Below are 24,927 nucleotides of genomic sequence, written 5' to 3' on the forward strand. Positions count from 1 at the left end.
CCTGTGAAGTACCACACAGGTGGCAGTACACTTAAACACCGAAAGTGTGATAAGAGACCTAGGGACACAAGTGGACAGTGGTCTCACCATTGATAACCACATAGAAGGATTTTCTAACAGTTGTGGCTATGTGGCACACCTAATCACCAAGGGCTTTTCATTCAGAAAAAAAGAGGTCTTTGTCCCTCTGTACTCGACCCTCATTAGACCCATTATAGAATCCAATACCCAGTTTGATATGTACCACAGAAGACACCTGCAACAACTAGAAAGACCACAGAAATACTTCACAAAGAATCACAGGCCTAAAGCAGATGCCTTATGCTGACCATCTAAAGAAACTCCAGCTATCACCTACTTAGAGGCTATCTCTGCCCAACATAAAAGGCCATGTCAAACCCAGAGTTGTTGGACATGCTACACTTACAGAAATCCCAATACCTCCTAGCCACACGCTCCAGGCATCTTAAACCTATCACGATGAATATAACATGCTGGACGGATAGGTTCCCGACCCAGAGACTACCTATACTCTGGAATAGGCTGCCCATACATGTCAGGCAGAGCACCTCAATGGTCTTCTTAAAGAGGAACCTTGACAATAGGAAATTCACCCCAGGGATCACATCAGTGCTCTTGCTAGACAGGGGTCCAGGAAAGTAAATATTTGTGGGAAGCAATAGCCAGGGAATAGTTATGGCCAAGCTTTATTAGGCCCTAGGGCCAATAGCCTAGTACCTGCCTATGAACATAATGCATCCAAAGTTATCCAAATGCAACTCTGAGCAAAACTGCAATACAAATTGTAGCTTGCTACAGACCCCTCACCATGGTCCAGGACTCCCACTCCTTTTCCTGACATACTGGAAAATATTAGGGTCTTATCACACCCTAATAATGGGAGGTCTCAACTACCCCACCATTAACTGGGAAAACTAATCCTGTACAAGCCCCTTCACTCACCGCTTTACAGAATTCATAAAATCCAATGCCTTGGATCAACTTATTCACACCCCCAACCAGGGGCAACAATATCCTAGACCAAGTCATTAACATGACTGACCAGTGCACCACACCTGGTCAACTCCTCGTTGGTCAGATCAGGCCATAAGCTAATCACTGTAGATATCCACATCCCACACCCAACCCCATTAAGGAAACAACCATAAAAAATTCTCCAAAGCCACCTTTATGCTTCTTAAAACAGAAGTGGCAAACTTCACAACATCCTTGCAAGATGGGCACTGCAGCTATGATTGCAGAATACTACACAAATTCACTCTAAGCAGTTACTCATGCACAGTTCATGCTATCCCTAACAGAATCAAGACGCTATCCTCCAAAAAAGGAAGCCAATATGGTGCTCCCCTGCTATAAACCAACTCTACAACAGAAGGAATAAAGTATTGCAGAAGACAGCAAATTCCCATAAGTGGAGGAGTGCCCTGGTAAGGCTCAGTAAGAAATAGATCACTCAAAATCCTCCATAGCTGGCTATGAAAACAAGATTGCCTCCGATGCCAAGGACAACCACAAAGTATTCTATAGCTATTATCAAGAATCTCAATGGCAATACCCAGGTCTGCTCTGAGCTACAGCACAATGGCATGAAAATTACAGAACCAACTGATACCAACATCCTGGTTGATGGGTTCAGTGCTAACTTTACCACCATATCACCCCCTTAAAGGGCCCATATCCATACCGGAAGAATGCAGAGCCTCTGCAATCAACTGCGCAGGTAAAAACTGCACTTTCCAAAGCCAAGAACAGCTTCCATGGGACCGAACAACCCAGGTTGCATCCTACACAAACTTCAGAACGAACTGGCCCCCCACCTAAGCACCATGTTCAATCACAGCCTCATGTCAGGCTTTGTACCCACTGAACAGCGCACAACAGTTATACCACTCCACAAAGGGGGAGCCACCACAGACCCTGGGAACTAATCACCCTATTAGCCTGATGAGCCTAGTCTGCAAGGCCATGGAACGCATAATCATGGAACTCATAGGTAACCTCCAAACCCCGGACCCCACCCAGTTTGGGTTTGTGCAAGGCAGATCATGCATCCTGAATCTGACTGACTTCTTTGAAACAGTCACCAAACCCGTAGACTAGGGAAAAGCAGTTCACACAGCTTATCTTGACCTCGCCAAGGCTTTTGACACCATCCCCCATTCTGGAATTATACTCACTAAACTGGGAATAAATGCTTACATCACAGGATGGGTTGCCAACTGGCTCACTGACAGAACCCACACTAAATGTTGGGAGTCCAAATCCGACTTCAAACCAGTGACAAGTGGAATACCACAGGGTTCAGTCCTGGGTCCTCTCTCCTGCTTGGTATCTTCTCTGAAGTAAGGCTAACAGAGGGCCTCTGGCTGACAGTTAGCAGATTACTATGGCACCTAGTTTGCAGTCGAGTCCCCAAATAACATGGACATCCTAACAGAAGGATGTCAGAGATGCCTGTTGTCAGCCATGGCCTCAAGCTAAATGCCAAAAAGTGCACTGTCATCCCCTTTAGTAAAAGTACAGTTTTGTACCTACCATAAATGTAGATGTTCGAGGATTCCCTTGCTGCAGTCCTGACAATTGGGTATAGTCCGCGTCCCAGTCGGCCCGAATACCAGAGTATAAGGCTGACGTCGGTCATGGCGCCTTAGACTGACGTCAGTGCGTCAGGGTACTAATCACGCATGACCGGCGTCATTTCCTCAGTCTTTTCTTGCCCCAGATGTCAGAAGACCCAAAAAGACAAGTCCCAAAACAACCTGCACCAAAACATGTACAATATATACAGTAATATATACAAAAATATAAGCATGTAAACTCACCTAGACAACCACCCTGAAACACAGAGGGAAGGAGGGAGGGTAAATTGGACTGCAGCAAGGGAATCCTCGAACATCTACATTTATGGTAGGTACAAAACTGTACTATGTTCTTCGTCTTCCCTTGCTGCAGTCCTGACAATTGGGTAGAATCCCAAAGCAGAGGTAAGGGAGGCTGGCAAATTATAAAGTAGCAGGAGCTGACAACATGCCTTGTAAAACAGCTGTGGCAAAACCAGCTCTAGACTTAGAGTATATAGGCAGGTGATAATGCCTAGAGAAAGTATGCACTGAACTCCAAGTAGCTGCTTCCAGAATATCCTTAGTTGCCACCCCCCTTAGAAATGCTGTTGAAGTGGCAGTAGCCCTAGTGGAATGAGGCCTAATCCCAGCTGGAACTTGTTTGCCATGATGGGAATAACAAAATGCAATGCAAAAGCCAATCCACCTAGAAATAGTTTGTTTTGACACAGGCTTGCCCTGTGAACTCAAAGCAAAAGAAACAAGTAACTGCTGAGACTGCCTAAAATCTTTAGTCCTGCTCAAATAATAACGCAATTGCCTGTGTACATCTAAAGTGTGCAAAATCTTTTCCCCTTTATTTTGAGGATCTGCAAAAACGTAGGCAAATGAATAGTTTGGTTTAAAGCCACACTAGAAACCACCTTAGGCATAAAGGAAGGATTAGTACGTAATGATACCCTGTCCTTATGGAAAATCAAAAAGGGCTCTACTGCCATAAGGGCCTGCAACTCAGACACCCTTCTTGCAGAAGTAATAGCCAACAGAAAAGCAGTCTTCCATGACAAATATTTCAATTCAGCAGTAGCTGCAGGCTCAAAAGGTTGTAGAGTAAGTTTTTCCAACACAAAATTGAGATCCCAAGCAGGAGTAGGAGCTCTACGTGGGGTCTTATATTCTTTGCCCCTCTAAGAAACTGCTTGAACAAAGGATGCGAAAACAAAGGTGGGTCACAATCATAGTGAGCTGAAATTGCTGCAGCATGAATCTTTATGGAAGAGAAGGACAAACCTTTGTCCAATAATTCAGTAAGATATTGAAGAGCCACACTCAAATTAGGCTCAGAAATCTCCAAATTCTTTGCTGTACTCCAAAATAAAAATCTCTTCCATTTTTCTGCGTACCCTCTCCTAGTACTAGGCCTTCTAGCTTCCATAATCACATTTAAAACTTGTTGAGGAAGCTGAGACCTACCGTGCTTCAACACAGAATATGCCAAGCTGTGAGATGAAGAGATTGAAGCTTGACATTGAGCAGATGACCGTCCTTCTGAGATAACAGATGAGGAATCAGAGGTAAAGGCCATGGAGGCTTCTTTACAAGACTCCTTAGAAGTGGGTACCAGTGTTGGCGAGGCCAATCTGGAGCTATCAAAATCATCCTTGGCCTGTCTTGTCTGACCTTTAGTAATACCTTTGGAAGAAGAGGTAGAGGTGGAAAGGCATAGACATGAAGGTTTTCCAACTGAAAGACAGAGCATCCACTTTCCAAGCTGTGTGATGAAACCCTTTTGTGCAATACTTTGGCAGCTGATGGTTTAGTGGAGAAGCGAACAGATCTATGTCTGGAGTTCCCCAGGACACTGTCAATTTCTGAAATACATGAAGATCCAGTTTCCACTGGGGATCCATGATTTGTCTGCTTAATACATCTGCTAGGGAGTTCTGTGCTCCTGGCAGAAACCTTGCCTGAAGAGTCAGTTGCAGGCTTAAGCAGTCTCCCATAAAATCATTGCTTGCCTGCATAGAGGATAAGAATGTGTTCCCCTTGCTTGTTGATGTACCACATGACAGTTGTGTTGTCTGTCAGAATCAACACCTGCCCTGGAAGAAGTAACTCCTTGAACGCCATCAATGCAAACTGGACTGCTAACATCTCCTTCATATTGATATGTAGATGCTGTAGTCTGGCAGGCCACTTGTCTTGTATCCACTTTCCATTTAGATGAGCTCCCAAGCAGTGTCCGAGGCATCTGTCGTTAAAATCTGACTCGCCTCTGGCCGGGTCACAGAGAGTCCCTTGTTTAGGTGACATTCCTGAGCCCACCACAAGAATTCCTTTTGAAGGCAAGGTATTATTTGAATGACAGTGTCCAAATCTTGGCAGTGCTGTGTCCATACATTTTGAGATACCATTGCAGCTTCCTCATATGCAGTTTGGCATTGGGAAGCACCAGAATACAAGATGCCATGAACCCTAATGCTTGAAGGACTGTCCTTGCAGTCAGCACGGACTGATGAGATAGTTGATGGAAGTAAAGTGACAGACTCTTTTGTTTGTCCGGGGTTAAAAGGCCATCTGGGCTGCTGTATTCAGTCTCACACCCAGAAAGCACATGTCTTGAGAGGGTACTAGACTGGACTTTATTTCGTTCACAGAATACCCTAGGCATCTTAGCACTGCTATGACATATTCCAGATGCTGTAGAAGGTGTTCCTTTTCTTGAGCCAGAATCAGGCAGTCGTCCAAGTAAGGATAGATTTGAATGCCTTGAAGCCTGAAGTAAGCTATCACTGGAGCCAGAACCTTTGTGAATACTCTGGGCGCAGTAGATAAGCCAAAGGGCAATGCAGAGAACTGATAATGAAAATCTCCAGTTCGAAACCTCAGATACTTTCTGCAACTTAGCCTTATAGGCACATGAAGGTAAGCTTCCTTGAGATCCAAAGTTACCATCCAGTGATCTTTGCCCAGCAGAGGTAACAGTTGCGTAACGTCAACATCTTGAACTTGGGAATGTCCAGATAAGTGTTGAGGATAGATAAATCCAAAATTGGTCTCCACGTGTTCCCCTTCTTTGGCACTAGGAACAGTCGAGAATAAAATCCGAAGCCCCTTTCTGATACAGGGACTGGCTGAATGGCCCCTATCTGGAGTAACTGAGAAATTTGCATGTGAGCCTCTTTTCTTTGTGGAGGAGGAACATCTGGCATGCCTCTGAAAGGGGCATTGTGTGGAAATAAAATCTGTAACCGTGATGAATGATATCCAGCACCCATCTGTCTTGAGTGATTAAATCCCAATTTTCTTTGAAAAGAGACAATCTTCCTCCCAAAGGAGCTGCCAGACGAGAGTCCACTGGCAGCTGAAAAGGCAGGTCATTGGTTCTGCTTACGAAAGGACTGACCCCTGCCTTCACCAGAAGTCTGAGCAGGTGAACTGTCTGATCGAGGCCTACACGAACGTTGAGGCCTGACCCTACCACGTCTAGACCTACCCCTAGACTGGGAACCATAAGCAGGATATGTCCACCCGTTAGCAGGCCAAATACTACTAAACTTGGAGGCTGTACCTGCAAAATCTTTAACAGTCTGCATAGACTTAGCTTTGTCCTCCATTTTCTTTAAAACTGCTTCCACAGGCGGTCCAAACAACACATCAGACTGTAAAGGAGCATCCAAAATCCTTGTTTTAACATGCTCAGCTAAATTCTGATCCTTCAACCAGGCATGTCTGCGAAGAACAGAACTAGTAGCAGCCACCCTCGAGGAGGCCTGAACACCATCAAACCACACTGCAAAGAATGCTTACCCACTTGTTCAGACACATGAACCAAATCCAGCAATTCTTTACACTCAATACCTTCCGCCAAAGCATCCACCTTAGATTTCAATTGTGAAAGGAGATAATTCTGATATTTCAGCATATGAAACTGACAATTCAACCCTCATGGCCAAAGTGGAAGAAGTATATACTTTCTTACCCCACCTATCCAAAGCCCTTGCCTCTTTATCAGAGGGTACAGGATTTTTAACCACAGAAGCTTTAACACCTTTAGGCCCCTGAGAAACAGTTTCTGGGTCCGCCCTGGGACTCTTAAACAAATACTTATGAGCCTCGGGCACCCTATAATACCTATCAGGCTTAACAGGAGCAGGAGGCAAGGAGTCAGGGTTCAGAGAAGCCTCTGCAAAAACATCCTCCACCACATTCAACACAGGAGGAATAGCTAAGGGCCTATGCTGAGGCAAAACAAGAATTCCCTAAGCCTTTTCTAGAGTCAGAGTAATCTTGGCCTTCCCATTTAAAGTGCTCCCTCATGGAGTGAAGAGTCTCTGAAAATGAAAAATCCTCAGGAGGAGAAGCCGAAGGGGTGGAATCATCCACATCAGAATCAGAATAAGTAGGAAACTCTTGCAAGTCTTCCACAGAAGATTCTGAAGCCTGTGAACACTGTTCAAAACTATCAAACTCCTGTTCCACCCTAGGCCTCTTATCAGGTGGGGGCATAGAACCTCTAATCAGAGTAATCAAATCTTCTGCCATTTTAAGCATATGTTTCTTAGGCACAGAGCCGAAATGCTAGGAGAAGCCCCACAGAAACTGAACTTGGCCTACCTCTAAAAGAAGCTTTGGCAACAGAAGGAGAGGCCCTAACTACCTTGGGAAGAGAGGGAAGAACAGTTACCTGAGAAGCCCCTCAGCCTGGCCTACCTCCTGAGAGGGCACATCCTGTAACAGTAAAGTATCTGCCTGAGACTCCATAGAAACTCCTGGCAAAACCTCCGGCTCCCTGAGCCTTCCAAAGGACCGGCGTCCGGGACTGCGGTTCCTCACCCCTAGGCTTCACTGTTTTATCTTTGCGCTTCTTGGATGAAGCAGGCGTCGGGCATCCGGCGGCATATTATAATTGCAACGTTTCCCAAACACTAACCTAGCACAATCAAGCCTCCTCTTAATAGTGCGCTTGTTAAATCTAGCACAAGAGCGGCAACCAACAGGGTCGTGCTCAGGCCCTAAACAAGGTATACACAAGGTATGATAATCCTTATGCGGTATCTGCGTCCCACAAGAAAAACAGTTATTCACTTTTCTGACATCCGTTTAAATACTGAGGCAAGAAAAACCAAAATGTTCTAGCGGGTTACTTAGCCAACTCTGTATTCGGTCTGAAACTCCGGTTTCGGAAAATCTCAGAACGCCAACCTGCACTCGCAAAACTGCTTCTGCATCGGACCATGCGGCAAAAAAGACTGAGGAAATGACGTCGGTCATGCGCATTAGTACCCTGACGTACTGACGTCAGTCTAAGGCGCCATGACCGACGTCAGCCTTATACTCTGGTATTCGGGCCGACTGGGACGCGGACTATACCCAATTGTCAGGACTGCAGCAAGGGAAGACGAAGAACATCACTATGTTCCCATGAACTACCACATAGGCGGCAGTCCTCTTAACACTGAAGGTGTTGAGACCTCTGGGACCCAGGTGGACAGTAGACTCTCCAATGATAATCACATCGCCACAGCAGTTAGGAAATCCTACATGGCACACCTCATTACGAAAGGGTTCTCTCATCCAGTTAAGAGGTCATTCTCCCCTCTATTCGGCACTCAGACCAATTCAGTACAACGCCCCTTTTGGAATATACCTCACAAGACATCTGCAACTGCTGGAAAGGTCACAGAAGTACCTCACAAAGAGGATTAGAGGTCAAAACCGCTGCCCTACCCAGAGTCTCAAAAACCTCTGGCTTTACTCCGTAGCACATCACCTACTCCGAGGTGATTGCTGCCTAATATACAAAGCTCTCTAACCCAGAGCCGTTGGACATGTGACACCTAAAGAAATCCCAATCCCTTTGGGATACACGAACTAGGGATCGAAACTTTGTCACCACAATAAACAGGACATGCAGCAATAGATTCCTGTCCCAGAGACTTCCCATACTCTGGAACAAGCTATGTCAAGCAAAGTCCCTCATTAGCAATCCAAGAAAAATCTTGATGAATGGATGGGAGTTAGGAAATTCACCCTGGGATCACCTCTGTGGCCCTGCTAGACAGGGGCACAAGAAAATAACTTTCTTGGGTGGCGAAAGCCAGGGAACCTTCTTGGCTAGGCTTACATAGGCCCTAGGGCCGACAGCCTAGTACCTACCTATGAACCTATGATTAGGGTAAAAGGAGGATGAGAGGCATGGGTGAAGGTCAGAAACTGAGTCTCCCTGTACACATCAATCACTTCTCCAGGCCTTTGTCTGCAGCATCCTGGTGCACAATTTACTGTGTTGCCCATTTTCTGTGGGAGCTCAGTGTCTATTTTCTGGCGTACAGCACTTGTGATGTCTACGAATAAGCCCCTTTCAACACATTTGTTGGGGTCCTGGTAGAACCTCCTTGGGTCTGCCAGGGAATTTTGTTCAACATACAGGGGGCCATTTTCTAACTCCTGAGCCAATTCCAACATCTGATGGTGCATCACAGGACTGTGATGTTGCCTATTTAGTCATGGGTTGCGACTGGTAGCCATGCCCAATTCTTTAATGTCAGATAACAGTCACAATTTTCTTAGTCTGACAGCTTTGTCCTACACCTGTACGGTCAATGTCCTTTGAGCAGACTCCATAGCCAGTGTCAGATGCAGCCACCGTAACTGAAGGAGGGGTCAGTTTCCAGTCTGTAGTATTAAACTGAATGGAATGCTTTCCCCCCCAAGGGTTAACTTCTGTCCAGTAAAGAAACGGATGGTCGAACCTCAAAACACTCCAATAAGCATACTCTTCAGCAGCAGTCAAGCTCTGAACAGCTTTGTCCCCAAATTTGTCTTTGCTCAGTCTGCCTGACAATTTTGAAGGTGTCCTGAAGCTTTGGTAGCTGGCCGGCCATTACATCCTAAGCAGCTAAGGCTACTGCAACAGTGATTAATATGAACATTTTTTACTGCTACTACAAAAAAAAAAAGTTTAGCTGTACAACTTCAAAGGAGCGTGTGAACTAAATGTGCTTCCCTGTAAAGAACAATTTAAGGTAAACACTACCTTAAAAATATTTAACATACAAACTGGCAACATTCCCCTTCAATGTCAAAGAGCCCATCTCAGTTGCTTCGGTATGATGTGACCAATCATTGGACCTGCAACTGGTGGTTCAGCATATGCAGGATTTCTTGGACTGCACTGAATGCCAGAGCCTAGGTTCAGACAGGCTGAGAAAGTACAGTTGTGTACCTACCATAAATGTAGATGCTAGAGTGTGTTCACTGTTGCAGTCATTACTCTTGGGTTATCCTGCTGGCAGGCTACCCATAATCAGCCCGATTCCAAAGTCTAGGTCCGGCGTCGGTTGCTGTCTCCTCTTCCTGACGTCAGTGCGCCAGGGGTGTAAAAGCAGCCAACGCCATTTTCTTCAGTTTTTCTTGCCACAGATGTCAGGTGCCCCTAAATTGGAAGGCTGAAAGAATATGCCAATAAAAATACATGCACAAAAATAACATGTCCATCTACAAGCAAATACACCAAAAAGGTAGCATAGGATAGAGAAGGGTACACAAGTCCCACAAAGGAAAGGGGGGATGGTGGGTGGGTAACCTGGACTGCAACAGTGAATACACTCCAACATCTACATTTATGGTAGGGGCACAACTGTACTGTTAGTGTTTCACTGTTGCAGTAATTACTCTTGGGTTGAATCCCAAAGCTGAGGTAGGGTGGCTGGTCTTAACAGGATTTGGAGAGGCTATGAGGCCCTGCAGAACTGCAGTGGCAAAGCCTGCCCTGGACTTAGTTGCAGCCTCTAAGATATATTTGGTTGGTACTCCTCTGAGGAAGGCTGCTGAAGTGGCTGCTGCTCTGGTGGAATGAGGCCTAATGTCCTTAAGCACTGATTTGCCATGTTGTAAATAGCAGAAATGGATGCAATGGCCTATCCATTTAGAAATAGTCTGTTTTGAGATGGCCTTTCCCTGTGAACCTGCAGCATATTACACCAAAAGTTGCTCAGTTTTTCTGAAAACTTTAGTTCTGCCCAAGTAGAATCTTAGCTGCCTGTGTATGTCCAAAGAATGCAGAATTTTCTCACCCTTGTTGTGTGGATTAGGATAAAATGTTGGCAAGTGAATGGTTTAAGGGCCACACTGGACATCACCTTAGGCATAAATGTAGGGTTTGTCCTCAAGGAAATTCTGTCTGGATGGAAAATGATGAAAGCTTCCACAGCCATGAGTGCTTGTAGCTCTGAGACTCGTCTTGCAGAGGTTATTGCTAGGAGCAGAGCTGTTTTCCAGGATAAGAATTTTATATCTGCTGTTGATGCTGGCTCGAAGGGAGGCAGTGTGAGTTTTTTCAAAACATAACTGAGGTCCCAGGCCGGAATTGGTGCTCTCCTTGGAGGCCTAATGCTTTTGGCTCTGAGGTACTGCTTTAGTAAAGGATGAGAAAAGATAGGTGGTTCCGTATTGTAATGGGCTGAAATGGCAGAGGCATGAATCTTAATAGATGAGAAGGAAAGGCCTTTGTTTAGCATCTCAGTTAGGTATTGTAAAATCTGAGGGATATTTGGCACACTCGTGTCTATGCCTGATTGCTGATTCCAAGCAGAGAATCTCTTCCATTTTTCTGCATAAGATTTTCTGGTACTGGGCCTTCTGGCCTCCAAGATAACATCCATAACAGCTTTTGTAAGTAGAGTGCTCTGAATGGTTACTTTATCCGCCATGCTGCCAGATTTAAGGTCCTGAGTTGGCAGTGCAGGATCTGACTTTTGTTGGGTCAGCAACTGAGAAATTTGAGGCAATATCCATGCTGGACCTTGAGACAAGCTCTTCAGAATTGGGTACCAGTGCTGGCGTGGCCAGTCTGGTGCAATCAGCATCATGTTTGGCTTCTCTTGTCTGACCTTTAGGAGTACCCTGGGAAGAAGAGAAAGGGGGGAAAGCGTATACGGTTAGATTTTTCCAGCTGAAGGATAGGGCGTCCACTTTCCATGCTTGTTTGTGATAAATCCTTGTGCAAAATCTTTGCAATTGGCAGTTGTGAGGGGAGGCAAATAGATCTATGTCTGGGCGTCCCCATATCCTTATGTTGAAGACTTGTGGATCCAGTTTCCATTTGTGGGGATCCATGAGGTTTCTGCTTAGTTCGTCTGCCAGAGTATTTGTTTTTCCTGGCAGGAATTGTGCTTGCAGGTGAACCTGAAAAGCCAATGCAGTGTCCCATAAGGTCACTGCTCGTCTGCAAAGGAGGTAGGAATGTGTACCTCCCTGCTTATGTACCACATGACCATAGTGTTGTCTTATCAGTAGCTGTCCTGGATGAAGCAGGTCCTTGAAAGCAGTCAGGGCATTTTGAACAGCTAGCATCTTTTTGATGTGAAGATGCATCTGGTTTGCACGCCATATGCCCTGAATACATTTTCCTGCCATATGGGCCCCCCCAGGCATAATCTGATGCATCCGTTGTCAGTGTCTGTCTGGCTGTGGGTAATCTGAATGGCAGACCCTTGTTGTGGAGAGAGGCTTTTGCCCACCATCGAAACTCCTGTTGCAGGCAGGGAATGAGTGCAATTACTGTCTCCAGGCTGTGGCAATACGGAGTCCAAACACTTTTTAGATACCACTGTAGTTTCCTCATATGCAGTTTGGCATATGGAATTAGAATGCAGGATGCCATGAAACCCAAGGCCTACAGGATTTTCCTGGCAGATAACTGGGTTTTTGTTGCCAATTTCTTGGTTAGTAGTCAGATGCTTTTGTCTGGCGTGAGATAAGTCATCTAGGTAGTTGTGTTTAAGCTTGCGCCCAGGAATATTATCTCGAGAGGGCACTAGTTTTGATTTCTTTTCGTTTACTGTGTACCCTAGGCCAATTAGTAATCTCTTTACAAACGCCAGATGCTTTAGAAGAATGTCTGTTCTCTGCTTGAATTAGGCAGTCGTCCAAGCAGGGATATATTTGAATTCCTCTGTCTGCAAAACGTAATTACGGATGCCAGGCATTTTGTGAAGACCCTGGGCTGAGTAGATAAGCCAAGGGGCAGTGCAGAGAATTGGTAATGCATTGAGCCAGCTATGAATCTGAGGTATCTTATGCAAGACTGTCCGATTGGGACATGCAGGTATGCCTCTTAGGTCCATGGTTACGAGCCAAGCCTTGTTGGCCAGCATGGGCAGTAGCTGCTGTAGAGTCAACATCTTGAATTTTGGAACTTCCAGAAATGTATTTAGTATAGACAGGTCCAGTATTGGTCTCCAGGTTTTGTCCTTTCTGGGTACTAGAAAGAGTAGAGTAAAATCCTTGCCCCTGTTCTTGTTGCGGTACTTGCTGAATGGCCCTCATGTCCATGAAGGCTGTAATTTGTTTTTGTGCCTCTGCCCATTGATTGCGTGGCAGGTCTGGCATACCTTTTGACCTTGGTAGTGTGTGGAAATGGAACCTGTAGCCTTGGGACACTATGTTCAGGACCCATTTGTCTTGGGTAATCCTTTGCCAATTTGAAGAAAAAAAGTGCTAGTTTTCCCCCTAAGGGGGCTGCCAAAAGAGAAGTGCTTGGATTTGATAGATAGAGGAAAGTCATTGGGACCGTTTCCTGTAAGGTTGTGATTTGTCTTCTCCGCTCTTGGAGGTAGTAGCACCCCATTGTTTAGGCCTGTATGAGCCTTTGGGCTGACCTCTGCCTCTGGGATGCCTGTATCGGCCTCTTTGTGGTCTGACACTGGACTTTTTGAAGGCCAGTTTCTGCTAAATCTGGGTGGTTGTACCTGTAAGAAATCCTTGCCTGTCTGCATGGATTTTGCTTTATCCTCCATTTTTTTCAATACTACTTCTGCTTTAGTACCAAACAAAGTATCATGCTGTAATGGTGCATCTAATAATTTTGCTTTAACATTATCAGGCAGATTTTTGTTCCTTTAACCAAGCATGCCTTCTAATAACAGAACCTGAAACAGCAGCCCAGTGAATCATAACCTCATTGCAAAGTGTGCTTTCCCACTTCTTCTGCTGCATGCAATAAATCCTGTAATTCCTTGTTTTCTGAACATTCAGTATTTGTCAACATTTTCTGTTTAAGCTGTGACATTAAATATTGCTGATATTTAAGCATATGAAACTGACAATTTAAGGCCCTTACAGCCAGGGTAGCAGAAGTGTACATCCCCCCCCCATCTGTCTAGAGCCCTGGAATCCCTATCAGAGGGGACAGGGTTTTTTTGCAGTGGAAGCTTTAACTCCCTTGGGGCCTTGCAATATAGTTTCTGGGTCAGCAGTGGAGTTTTTGTATAGGAATTTATGAGAATCGGGAACCCTGTACTATCTGTCTGGCTTAGCAGGTGCAGGGGGAGAGAGTCAGGGGACAGGCTGGACTCTGAATACATCGTCCACAATGTCTAGTACAGGTGGAATAGCAAGGGGTCTGTGCTGCGGAAGAAGCAGAAAATCGGAGCCTTTTCTTAGATTCAGAATAATCTTGGCTCTCCTAGTGGAAATGTTCTCTCATGGTATGTAAGGCTTCCCCAAAAGAATAATCCTCAGGAGGAGAGGCTTAAGGAGTGGATTCTTCAGCATCAGAATCCTCATAGGGAAGCATGGAGTAATCTTGTTCAGAAGAGGAATTAGAAGAAATGGAAACCTGATCAGAAGAATCGTACTCTGTCTCTTGCCTAGGCCTCTTAGGAGAGGGAAGGGTACCCCTGATCAAAGTAATTAGGTATTCGGCCATTTTGAGCATTTGTTTCTTAGGCATGGTGGTCCGAGTAGGAGAATGCTGTACTTTTTTCTTTGTCTTTAATGATGCTTTAGTCTGTCTTTGAAGCGGAGGATGGCTTAACGTATAGCTGTGTAGGTCTGAAAACACCCTCAGAAGCCGATGTCTGCTCAGCGGCTCCGGACCCAAAGGGATTCATTTCAGAGGATCCAATACCTTGAGTATCCAGAGGCCCAGTCAGCTCCACGTGGGAGTCGGAAGCGGCCTGTGGCTCTGAGGTAGCAGGCGCCAGGGGCTGCGAAAGTGCCTCTCAGAACCGGCGACTGGTCTGGAAGAGGCTTAGTCTGTTTTGGACCTCTGATGCCTATCCTTTTCCTTGCGCTTTTTGTAGACTGCGGTCGTCGGCTGGTCCAACGGCATTGTATAGTTAAATCTTCGGCCAAAGTAATGGAAAGCAAAATCAAACAGACGCTTGATAGTGCGTTGGTTAAATCTAGCACAAAACTGACAACTAGCAAAGTTGTGATCAGGGCCTAGGCAAGGAATACAGCAAGAGTGAAAATCCTTAGGAGGTATTTGCTTTCCACAAGAAATACAATTGTTAACTTTTTCTGACATCGGTCTGGAGCAAGAAAAAAAGTTTCCCCAACGGGGTACTTGGCTTTAATGAAGACTTCGGATCTGAAATTCTGATTTGAAAATCTAAGGAGTCGGCCGACCAGCACTTGAACTGCTTTTGCTTCGGGCACCGCACGGCAAGAAAGATTGAAGAAAATGGCGTCAGCTGCTTCTTATACCCCGGCGCACTGACATCAGGGAAGAGGCGACAGCAACCGACGCTGGACCTAGACTTTGGAATCGGGCCGACTATGGGTAGCCTGCCAGCAGGATAACCCAAGAGTAATGACTGCAACAGTGAAACACGAACATCTATCCATATCTGATCTCAGCAAAGAGACCTCATTTGCCTTCAAACTTAATCCCTTCATTATGGGAATATCCACAAATGAAAGGTGTTCAGTTGCCAGAGTTGAGGCCAGGATGTCTGCAAACTCAGACATGGAGGGATGGCAGTCTACACAAGTTAGCTCCTCTTCAGAGTCTCAGGAGCAACTCCCTCAGGCAACTGAGGGTGGGGAGAAGTGTTCCATCTCCTTTTACTAGAAAACATAGAAATTTGCAAGCCGTCTCAACAGGTCTTCCCTAAACCAGCCCTCTGTACTCACTCAGGGGAGCTGAACACTGCACAAATGCAGACCAGATAAATGTTTTTGCTACTCAAGCTATGAGATGCATACCCCTTTCCCTCAAGCCTTCAGCCAAGGTGTAGTTGACAAGCTCTGCTCTCAGATACGGAAAGCAGGAAAGCTCAACTTGAGGGCAAACTTGTGTTTAGGATAAGTGGCTAAAGGAGGTGCTACGAGAGGTAAACAAGACAAGGAACATTATTGCCAAAGCATACAGTGAGCACAGTAGTGATTACTTAAACAGATGGTAGAATTTGTATACGTTTACTGTATTTCTTTGTGGTCAGCATAAAACTTATGAACAATGATTTTTATACCATGGCACACCCACATGAAAAAGTGAGGTAAAGCCACAAATGTTTTGGACGTTTCTTACAAATGCAAGAAAAAGCTTTCACAGCTACTATCAGGCTCAAGAAAATGAGTAGCAAAAACTAATGGGGGAGGAGACGAGAACCAGTTGGCAAGCCATGCTCCCCAACTCCTCAAACAGCATGAACAGTTCAGTCAGGCATTCACAGCTCACGTGAAAAAAATGTAAAGGGTATCTTTAAAATTTCTTTCCCTGAAGATGCAAGCATTGAGTAAACTGTAGAAGACCTACCTCACAAGTGTTATAATCCTCAGAGTTTAAGAGGTTACAAAGCTGAGGAAGCAATTCCGGCCAGGTCTGCAGCTCACCTTTTGAAGCTATGGTAGTGATAAGGATGCCTGCAAACAAAAACAAGACATTTTATAGACCACCACAAGAATACTTTGCGCTCCTGGCCCTTGACAGCTGCAGTTAAACGTTCCCCACAAAATTTGTTAAAACAAAGTAAACGTGAGCAGTGCTTCAACACAAGAAATAAACAGTAATAACTGGGGGGACACCCAAGATTAAATATTTCTCTTATAAACTTGAAGTTGCTAGAAAAGATTATATATTTTCTGAAGGAAATTAAGTCGGAAACTCAAATGTTTAGTAGTTAGTTACATCAATCCTCAATGATTTTCCAGCAAACCACAAATCTGACGAACACTGCAAATATAAGACTATTCTGGGCACTTAAAATGCATTTTATGAACCACAACTTTACACTACTATAGCTTAGTCTTGGCTATCCATGTAACTATATAAAGTGGCATGGCCATATATAGCTGTTAGCCTTCTGAAAACAGACATTCAACTGCAAACAAGATGGACAAAGCATTTCCCTAGCCAGTTTAGAACAGGATTATACACTATAGTTTCTACCAACTTAGTGACCTGCCCTCAATCACACCAAGCATACAAGTTGTTCTAAACTAGAAAACTCTTCAAATTGCAAGCTAGAAAAAAGTTACAATTTGGTACTGCTGCTGCAAAGCCATCTGAAAAGGCGGTTACCTAAATTTACTTACTTGTAAGCACAGCAGTTTAATGCAAATAAAACCTTGGCAATACTTCATGCAGAACACTAGCAACATTCCATTACAATGTCTCAAACAGCCATACCTATTGTTGCTCGGATAAGGGGTGATGAGTCGCCAATGTTGTTCAGACATTCCTGTTTGATGAAGCTTGCAACACCCTGTGGAAAATTCTGATAATGGGTCTTCACATTGTTCTTCAGGATCAGGCCACTAAGGGAGCGCGTGGGTTCATCTGTGGGCAACATAGTACAAGTACCATTACAAAACACCATTTTATGAAAATGTCTACATACTGCATTACATTATGTTGAAGAGTTCTTACCACTGTGATGTTAAGTTGGGAACCCCCTCCCCCCAACAGGTACAAGCCTTACTGCATTAGATACAACTTCACACACATTTAATGCTCTACAGGTAAACAGTGGTGAGGCAGTTACATCTGTATTTGATTTGACCAGGTAGCAGTGATGCTCAAAAGCAGTCAGCATTTATAAAAACTCTAAACTAATGGTAAACAACTAAAGCCACTTACTTAAAGTATTAAGGTGCAGACCAACCCTAGCATAACTGCTCATGACTCATTTTAAAACCCATTAATATCTACATGTACAGCTAAATTTTTGGCATAGATTTTACACAAACTGCTAAATTAGCTTCTCCATGTACAATTTTTCATAATGCCATTCCAAAAAGCAACCTTGAAACCAATTTCAATTTTTTTTACACCATTTTCTTAAGGGCTTGCAATGAAAAATATGCCGGCTGTAGGATCAAAAAAGGAAAAGGCCTAAGCAGTTCTAGAAGATACACAACATGCTGCAACTTAAGATCCCAGATCGCCCAGCACTAGGCCTCCCCTAGGGCCAGGCTCTGCAACTGTTCTGTACCTGCATCTGCAGCAATGTTGCAAATAAGGTACATGCTCAAATAAATGCAAGATTGACTATGGCCTAGTTTCCTCAACATGCCAATGCCATCCAGCATGGAAAGCAAAAATCTTTTTGTAAACTGAAACCTAAAGGAAATGATTTATAGCAGTGGTTCATAAATTTTGCAAGCTGGAGGACCCCTTTTATAAAAAAGAATATTTTGGCAGGCTCTATATTTTGGATGTTTAGACTATTCACACATTAGTCAATATAAATAAAAGATTTGAATTTTAAAAATGTTACTTTAAAGTATTACAAATTAAGCAGACTAGCTCATCTGACAGTTTTAGAAACTGAACATGCACTTGAGTTAATTTCTACAATGAGTAGTGCATTAAGGCACTTCCAGATATCAAGTGTTAGATTTTTTTTTTTTTTTTTTTTTTTTTTAATACTTCTGTGAATACTGCCAAGTTACATTGAAAACACATCAGGCACCAGTGTCAATAACTGAACTCAGATCACCTGGGCTGTAATGAAAGCTTTATCAACAGTTCTGGCTATTATGAAACTAAATTCCAACAGGATAATACAAGAAAATCTTCAAATTACTAGCATACCTCCTCAGAACTTGATCCTATATAAAAAAAAAATCACGTTTAAGCTCAGTTATGAATTAAAAACTAACCACCGACCTGTGGGCCATTTTCAAATCATAAGCCCCAAGCTCTTCGCATACATTTATAACCATGCAGAAGTTTTGCTTCATCTTGCCGATTAAATTATATCCCTTGTATAACGGACCACAACTTGTTAGACCATGCATTAACTTCACAGCTAAAAACATTTCAGTAAGCAATGAAATGTATGAACCAATGACAAAACTACCCAATTCAGAACATTTTTTTTTTACAGTCCACTCAAGCTTCTGTCATTACACTCCACCAATATAAGTGAATATGCACAATCTCTGAAGGAAAACTCCTCTGAATTCTACATTAGAGACATCTGCAACTAATGAAAAGGTTGCAACAAACAACCAACCTTATACGGGTTTCATCTCCAAATACAGTGCCTGCTGCCCTTGAATAATAAGTTGTGGGTATGTTACACTAAAAAAAGTAAACTTAATATTGCAATAGGCCAGGGAATGGATGGCAAACTGAAAACAGGTTTAGAGTTACTAAGCATCTAATCCAAAGGACATATTCAGGACTGCAGCACCCCACCACCTTAAAAAAACAGCATCAGCAATCTACATGCTGTGGGAGTAGAACCCGCAGCCTTATGCATCAAATGCAAGTATGCTGCCAGTTGTGCTACTAACAAGTGCCTTAGAATTCTTTCAATAATTTTTATTTTTGTTTCACATTTGCAAAGTGCCTTAGAATTCTATACCACAATAGTGAAACCATTTGCTAAACAGCTGCACAAGCAGCAGTAAACTTTCCCATTGAAGCTCACAATTCCTTGAAAATGCACCTGAAACTCAGTTCTTTAAAAACTGCAGCTTGGTAGTTGAGGTAGGCTTCAGGCTCTTTCCTGCAGCTAAGGAACAGCTGAGATGGTGCAGTGATACATTGCTGTGATTGTAGTGCACTGTCTCCTGGATTCCAGACTTGGTGGGGCTGATTATTTACAGCTCAGATGATGTAGCAGTATGTGGCTGCGATAGTGCACAGGGTCCTGGGTTCAAGACTTGTTAGTGATGACCTGGCTTGAGCCTAAGCAAGTAACTAGCCACCTGCTAACCCCCAAGGCATTTCACACACAACCCCTTAGTGCAAGAAAATCTGTACAAAGCTTAAAGTAGGGACTGATAATAAATATTGCTCTCAAACTTAATAAATTGCTACAACAGGCATTGCTAGGAAGCATTTTTCAAAGGACATGGTCTAAATCTCAAACGTCTCATTTACCAACTTGAGATTTTTGCCCCATTTGTCTGCTCCTCAAAAATAAAACATTCTGTAAAAACATGGACAGTTGAGGGGCATGCTACTTACCTCTTACACACCCGCTCTCAACCTTGGCACAAGAAATCTAGACAAAGCTTGTCATAATGGGGGGACAAAGGACCAAAACTAAGGACACAGTAAGTTAACAGCAACATTTAAAAAGCTGCTAGAACACGATTTGTTAGAACACGAAGGATATTTAGTCTGAAACTTGAATGCAGGTCATTTAGTTTTAGTAACTTTAATCATCCCAGTGATTTGTCAAGACTTGAGGAATGGACCAAATATACAAGGCCAAAAACTGGACATTGTGAAAATCTGTACAGCTGAGAGGCATCACACACCCTAACCTGGCTCTTCCACCACTCCCCATACCTCTCAACCTCCCATTTAATATTGGTTTACTGGGGAAGTCTGACTAGGACAGAGCTTACTTTGCAGAGGCCCAGGGAGAAACCCTCCAGATGCAGGTCTTTGCAACATGGGAGGAAACCCACATGAACGCAGGGAGGACATGCAGACTCCACAGAGAAGGTACTCCAGCAGAGAATCAAAAGAGTATGTTGCTGTATTGTCCATCTTAAACTGTTCTGTTTAACTAGAGCAAGAAATCTGGACAAAGCCACAAATAATGGGGGATAACAGCTAAAAAAAATGACACCTTTTAAATATTGCTCTTAGAAACTTAGTTGATAAAACAAGTCTGAGATTAGTATGAATTTTCTCCACTTAGAAAGTTTAAAGCTCAGGTGTCTGCCATTTCCTGACTAGCTCTTAATGATTTGCCAAAAAATACAATTGAGAAACAATTGAGAAACAGACCGACAATCTGAACAGTTGTATTGCTTTGGTGGGATTTATTAAAGCCCAGCTTAAAAAAAATATACATTCAGAGTCTTTGACCACAGCTCTGTTCTTGCTCGAATTGAGAGAACAAAATCTTCTTACCAGCTTTGCTAGGGAGAGGCTGGTGCCTACAACCAGCCTAAATCCACTCCTGTAACTTTCACTAAGTGTATGATCTTCTTTCAGCTTCGCCACAGCGGATCACCTATCCGCTCATGATTGGCAGTGAGTTTTATGGTGTCAAATTGCCAGCCCAGCATCCAACCTTCCGGAGAAGGCGCACACACGTGCACACTCGCAACTAGGGCCAATTTAGTGTCTCCAATCCACCTACAGCATGTCTTTGGGATGTGGGAGGAAACCGGAGCACCCAGAGGAAACCCACGCGACCACAGGGAGGACATGCAGACTCTGCAGTCTTGCCAACATAAAGAGGGAAAACAGCTTAAAATTTCCCTTCAAGTTACAAATGCCAGGCAGAAAAAACACAGGGTAAACAAGCAGCTGTTTAGCCATAAACGTGGTAGGTTATTTATCTAAACTCAGGGCAAGCAGCTTAGCCAAGAACAAGAAAATTAAGTTGTTCAGCCATACTTAAGTCTCTACATTTATTTAAACCAAGGGTGAACTGTATAACCACAGTGGGAGTTTTAAAAACGAAAAAAAAAAAAAAAACACCACAGCGCAGTGTCATTGGGATGCTGCAGGAGAGGGGATGCAAAATCTAGGAGAGTAATGACCTGTGGGGTTCCCTAGAAATCATTGGACCTCCCAGGGGTCTGCAGACCAGTTTCAGAAAGTGCAGTTGAGTACACTTGGCATAAATATAGATGTTACAGTGTATTCACTGTCGCAGTCACCACCTGTGGATTATCCCTGCTGTGGTAAGCCCTCAGCCAGCCCGAATACCAGAGTTAATGTTTTTCTGCGTCAGCTGTCGCCTGTAGTCTGACATCAGGTCATCAGTGCTCTAAAGCAAGGCAGCCAACACCACTACATCAGTTGTTATTGTCCTAACCAGTCAGAAGCACAAAGAAATATGGTAAAGTGGTCCTGGTGGCTAAAAGCCACCATGAGAAGCTTATGTCTCCCTAAGGAAAGAGGATACAAGGGGGAAGGAGGGAGGGAAACCAGGGCTGCAACAGTGAATACACTAACATCTACATTTATGGTAAGTGCACACAACTGTACTATGTTCTTTGCATTTCACTGTTGCAGTCATCACCTGTGGGAGGATTCCAACGATGAGGAGAGAAGTGGAAGGATGAGAGATCTGCAGAAGCAAACTATGCCCTAGCCTTAGAGAAAAGAGGTAGGTGGTAATGCTTTGTAAAGATATGGATAGAGGTCCAGGTGGCAGCTTCCAAGATGTCCCTGATGGGAACTCCTCTGAAGAATGCTGTGGAAGTGAAGGCTGCCCTAGTGGAATGGGTACGAAGAGACATGCGGGTGGTTTCCCTGTGTGGTCTGTAGCAGAAATGGATACAGTGCGATACTTTTGGAAATGGGCTCCCCCTTTGCCCCTGGGCCAAAGCTGACAAGAAGCTGTTTTTCTGAAGGGTTTAATACAGTCCAGGTAGTAACTGAGCTGTGTGCACATCCAGTTAGTGCAGAATTCTTTTCCCCCTTGTTTTGAGGGTTAGGAAAGGTGGGTAGATGTATGGCCTGGTTAAGGGTCACATCAGATACCATGCTGGGCATAATGGAGGGGTTAGTCCTCAGGAGACCCTGCCTGCATGTAAAATGACGAAAGGCTCAATGACCATGAGTGCTTGAACATTTGAAAAGCCATCTGAAATGCTTCTGGCTGAGGTGATAGCTAGTAGGAAAGCAGTCTTCCAGGAGAGTTCTCAATTTTGCTGAAGCAGCAGGTTCACATGGTGGTAAGGTTAGTTTTTCTAAAACATAATTCAGGTCCCAGGCTGGTGTGGGTGGCCTTCTGGGAGGTCTGATATTAGAAGCCCCTGTGAGGAATTGTTTAATCAAAGTATGTAAGAGGAGGAGCTTTGTCTATCGAAATGAGCTGACATGGCTTAAGTATGTATTTGAGGAGAGGCCACTACTGGAGTAACAACTACATAGTTCAAGATGAGAGATGGAAGATTGTGAGGTACTACCCCCTCTGGGCTGGCTCCAGGAGCAGAATGTTTTTTGATTCCCTGCATAAGGCTTTCTGGTGCTGGGCCTTCTGGCCTCTGATATCTAGGACCCGTTTGCTTAACAGGGGCCCCTTGTTTGCTTTTAAAGCATTAGCCATGCTGACAGTTTGAGTGTCTGCAAGTCTCTGTGCAGCATTCCCCCCACCTGGGTCAAGAGGTCTCAGATCCAGGGAAACTGTAATGTCAGGCTGCGTAGTAAAGGGTACCAATGCTGTCTTGGCCAATTTGGAGCAATGAGGATGACCTTTGGTCTCTCCTCCCTCATCTTGATCAGTACCCTGAGAATAAGAGGCAGAGGGGAATGCGTACACAAACTGAGTTCCAAGGAAGGTCAAGCCATCCACCTTTTACGCTAGGTGGCGATACTCCATGGTACAGAATTTTTTTCAGCTGGTGGTTGAGGAGCGAAGCAAAGATGCACCTCTGGAGTTACCCACTCCTGAACGACTTGCAAAAAGATTTTTCTGAGGAGCTGCCATTCGTGGGTTCCAAAAAGTTTCAGCTTAGGTGGTGTTGCCAGGGTGTTGATCATTGGTAGGTATTGGGCAATTAGGTGCAATCCCATGGAGAAGGCTGAGCCATAGGTTCATGATTAGTCTGCACAGAGGATAAGATTGGGTCCCTCCATGTTTGTTGATATACCACATTACTGTGTTGTCTGTTTTGATAAGAACTGGCCTGAGATGGGGTTTGAAGGATGTCTGAGCCTTTTGTGCTGCCATCATTTCCTTCTGATTGACGTGTAAGGGAAGGTGCTGGGCATCCCACAAGACCTTGAGTGCATCTGCCTGCCAGGTGAGCACCCCAAACCATGTCTGAGGAGTCTGATAGTCTGCCCAGTAGGGTGGAGGATGAAGGAAGACCTTGTTCTTGGTACAGGCCCCTGCCCACCAGAGAAACTCGGCCCTTATAAAGAGGATCAGAAGGAGAGAGATCTCTAGAGGCAGATAGTGCAGACACCAAAGGTTCCTTTAGATACCACTGAAGTACCCTCATGTGAAGCCTGGTCAGAGGAATTAGGATGTAAAATACCATGTACCCCAATTCTTGCAGGAACTTCCTCACAGTGAGGTAACTTCTGGAAGCCAGCTGGGTAAAGTAGAGAGGTAGGAAGCACTGCTTTTCTGGGGAGAGGAAGGCCATTGGGGATGCTGTGTCCAGCAGTGCTCCCAAGAAAAGGATATTCCTGGAGGGGGGTTTGTTTTGATTGCTTCTTGGTGATTGTGAACCCTAGGGAAGTTAGGAGGGTTTTGACTAAAGGTCCTGCAGCAGCTTTTCTTTGCTCTGTCTGAAGGAGGCAGTTGTCCAGATAAGGATAAATCTGTATATTTCCCAGTCTGCAAAATGATATGGGCGGGGCTAAGCATTTGGTGAATACACTGGGTGCAGTAGATAAGCCAAAGGGTAGCTCAGTGAACTGAAAGTGTGAGCCTGCTCTGAAGTGCAGGAATTTCCTGCAGAATTCCCTTACAGGGATGTAGAGGAAGGCATATTTTAGGTCTAGGGTCACTAGCAAGGCATTTTTTGGTCAGGTCTATGTTAGAAATTCGAACGCTTAAATGTTCGAATCTCTAAAGGTCGACCTTTAAAGACCTAACATTTAAGTGTTCGAAAATTAATAAAAATTAAAAAAAAAATAAATACAGGGTGTAAAGCAGGGGGCAAGCCCCCTACACCCCCCACAACTTAAATATACAAACTGAAATCGCGCTACCGTGTAGGGAATGGGAAATTTTCCGTACCTGCACTGTAGTGCACTGAAGTGCGATCGGAGTTAAAGTAGCAGGGGGCTTGCCTCCCTGCCTAAACCCTTTTTTCTTTTTAATTTTTATTATTCGAACATTTAAAATGTTAGATCTCTAAAGGTCTACCTTTAGAGATGAACATTTAAGCATTCGAATATCTAACTGACCCTTTTTTGTCAGCATATGCAGCAGCTGCCAAGTTAGCATTTTGAATTTGGGGACCACTAGGGAGGTATTCAGAATGGATAGATCCAGGATGGGGCGCTAAATGCCCTCTTTTCTGGGAAGGAAAAGTTTGGAATAAAAGCTTTTGCCTGTTTGAGGGGACAGGTTCTATTACCTCCTGAGATGAGAGTTTGGACCAGTTTCAATGCCTCTATCCACTGAGTTGGAGGCAAGTCTGGGTACCCTCTTGTAACGGAGTTCGT

At 44.3% G+C, this 24,927-nt stretch overlaps 1 protein-coding gene across 1 annotated transcript in view; it reads right to left on the minus strand.

Moving 5' to 3' along the window:
• Window positions 1-24,927, minus strand: part of TNPO2 (transportin 2) — a gene marked incomplete in the record, with an annotated part of 2,382,582 nt that overhangs the window by 2,161,232 nt on the left and 196,423 nt on the right. The window contains 2 exon segments of the mRNA XM_044084755.1: window positions 16,132-16,238; window positions 17,005-17,154. Coding sequence (XP_043940690.1) covers window positions 16,132-16,238; window positions 17,005-17,154 — 257 coding nt within the window.

The sequence above is a fragment of the Protopterus annectens genome, chromosome 9.part0, assembly GCF_019279795.1.
Source record: "Protopterus annectens isolate FY-2018-M chromosome 9.part0, PAN1.0, whole genome shotgun sequence".
Classification (NCBI taxonomy): Eukaryota; Metazoa; Chordata; order Ceratodontiformes; family Protopteridae; genus Protopterus; species Protopterus annectens.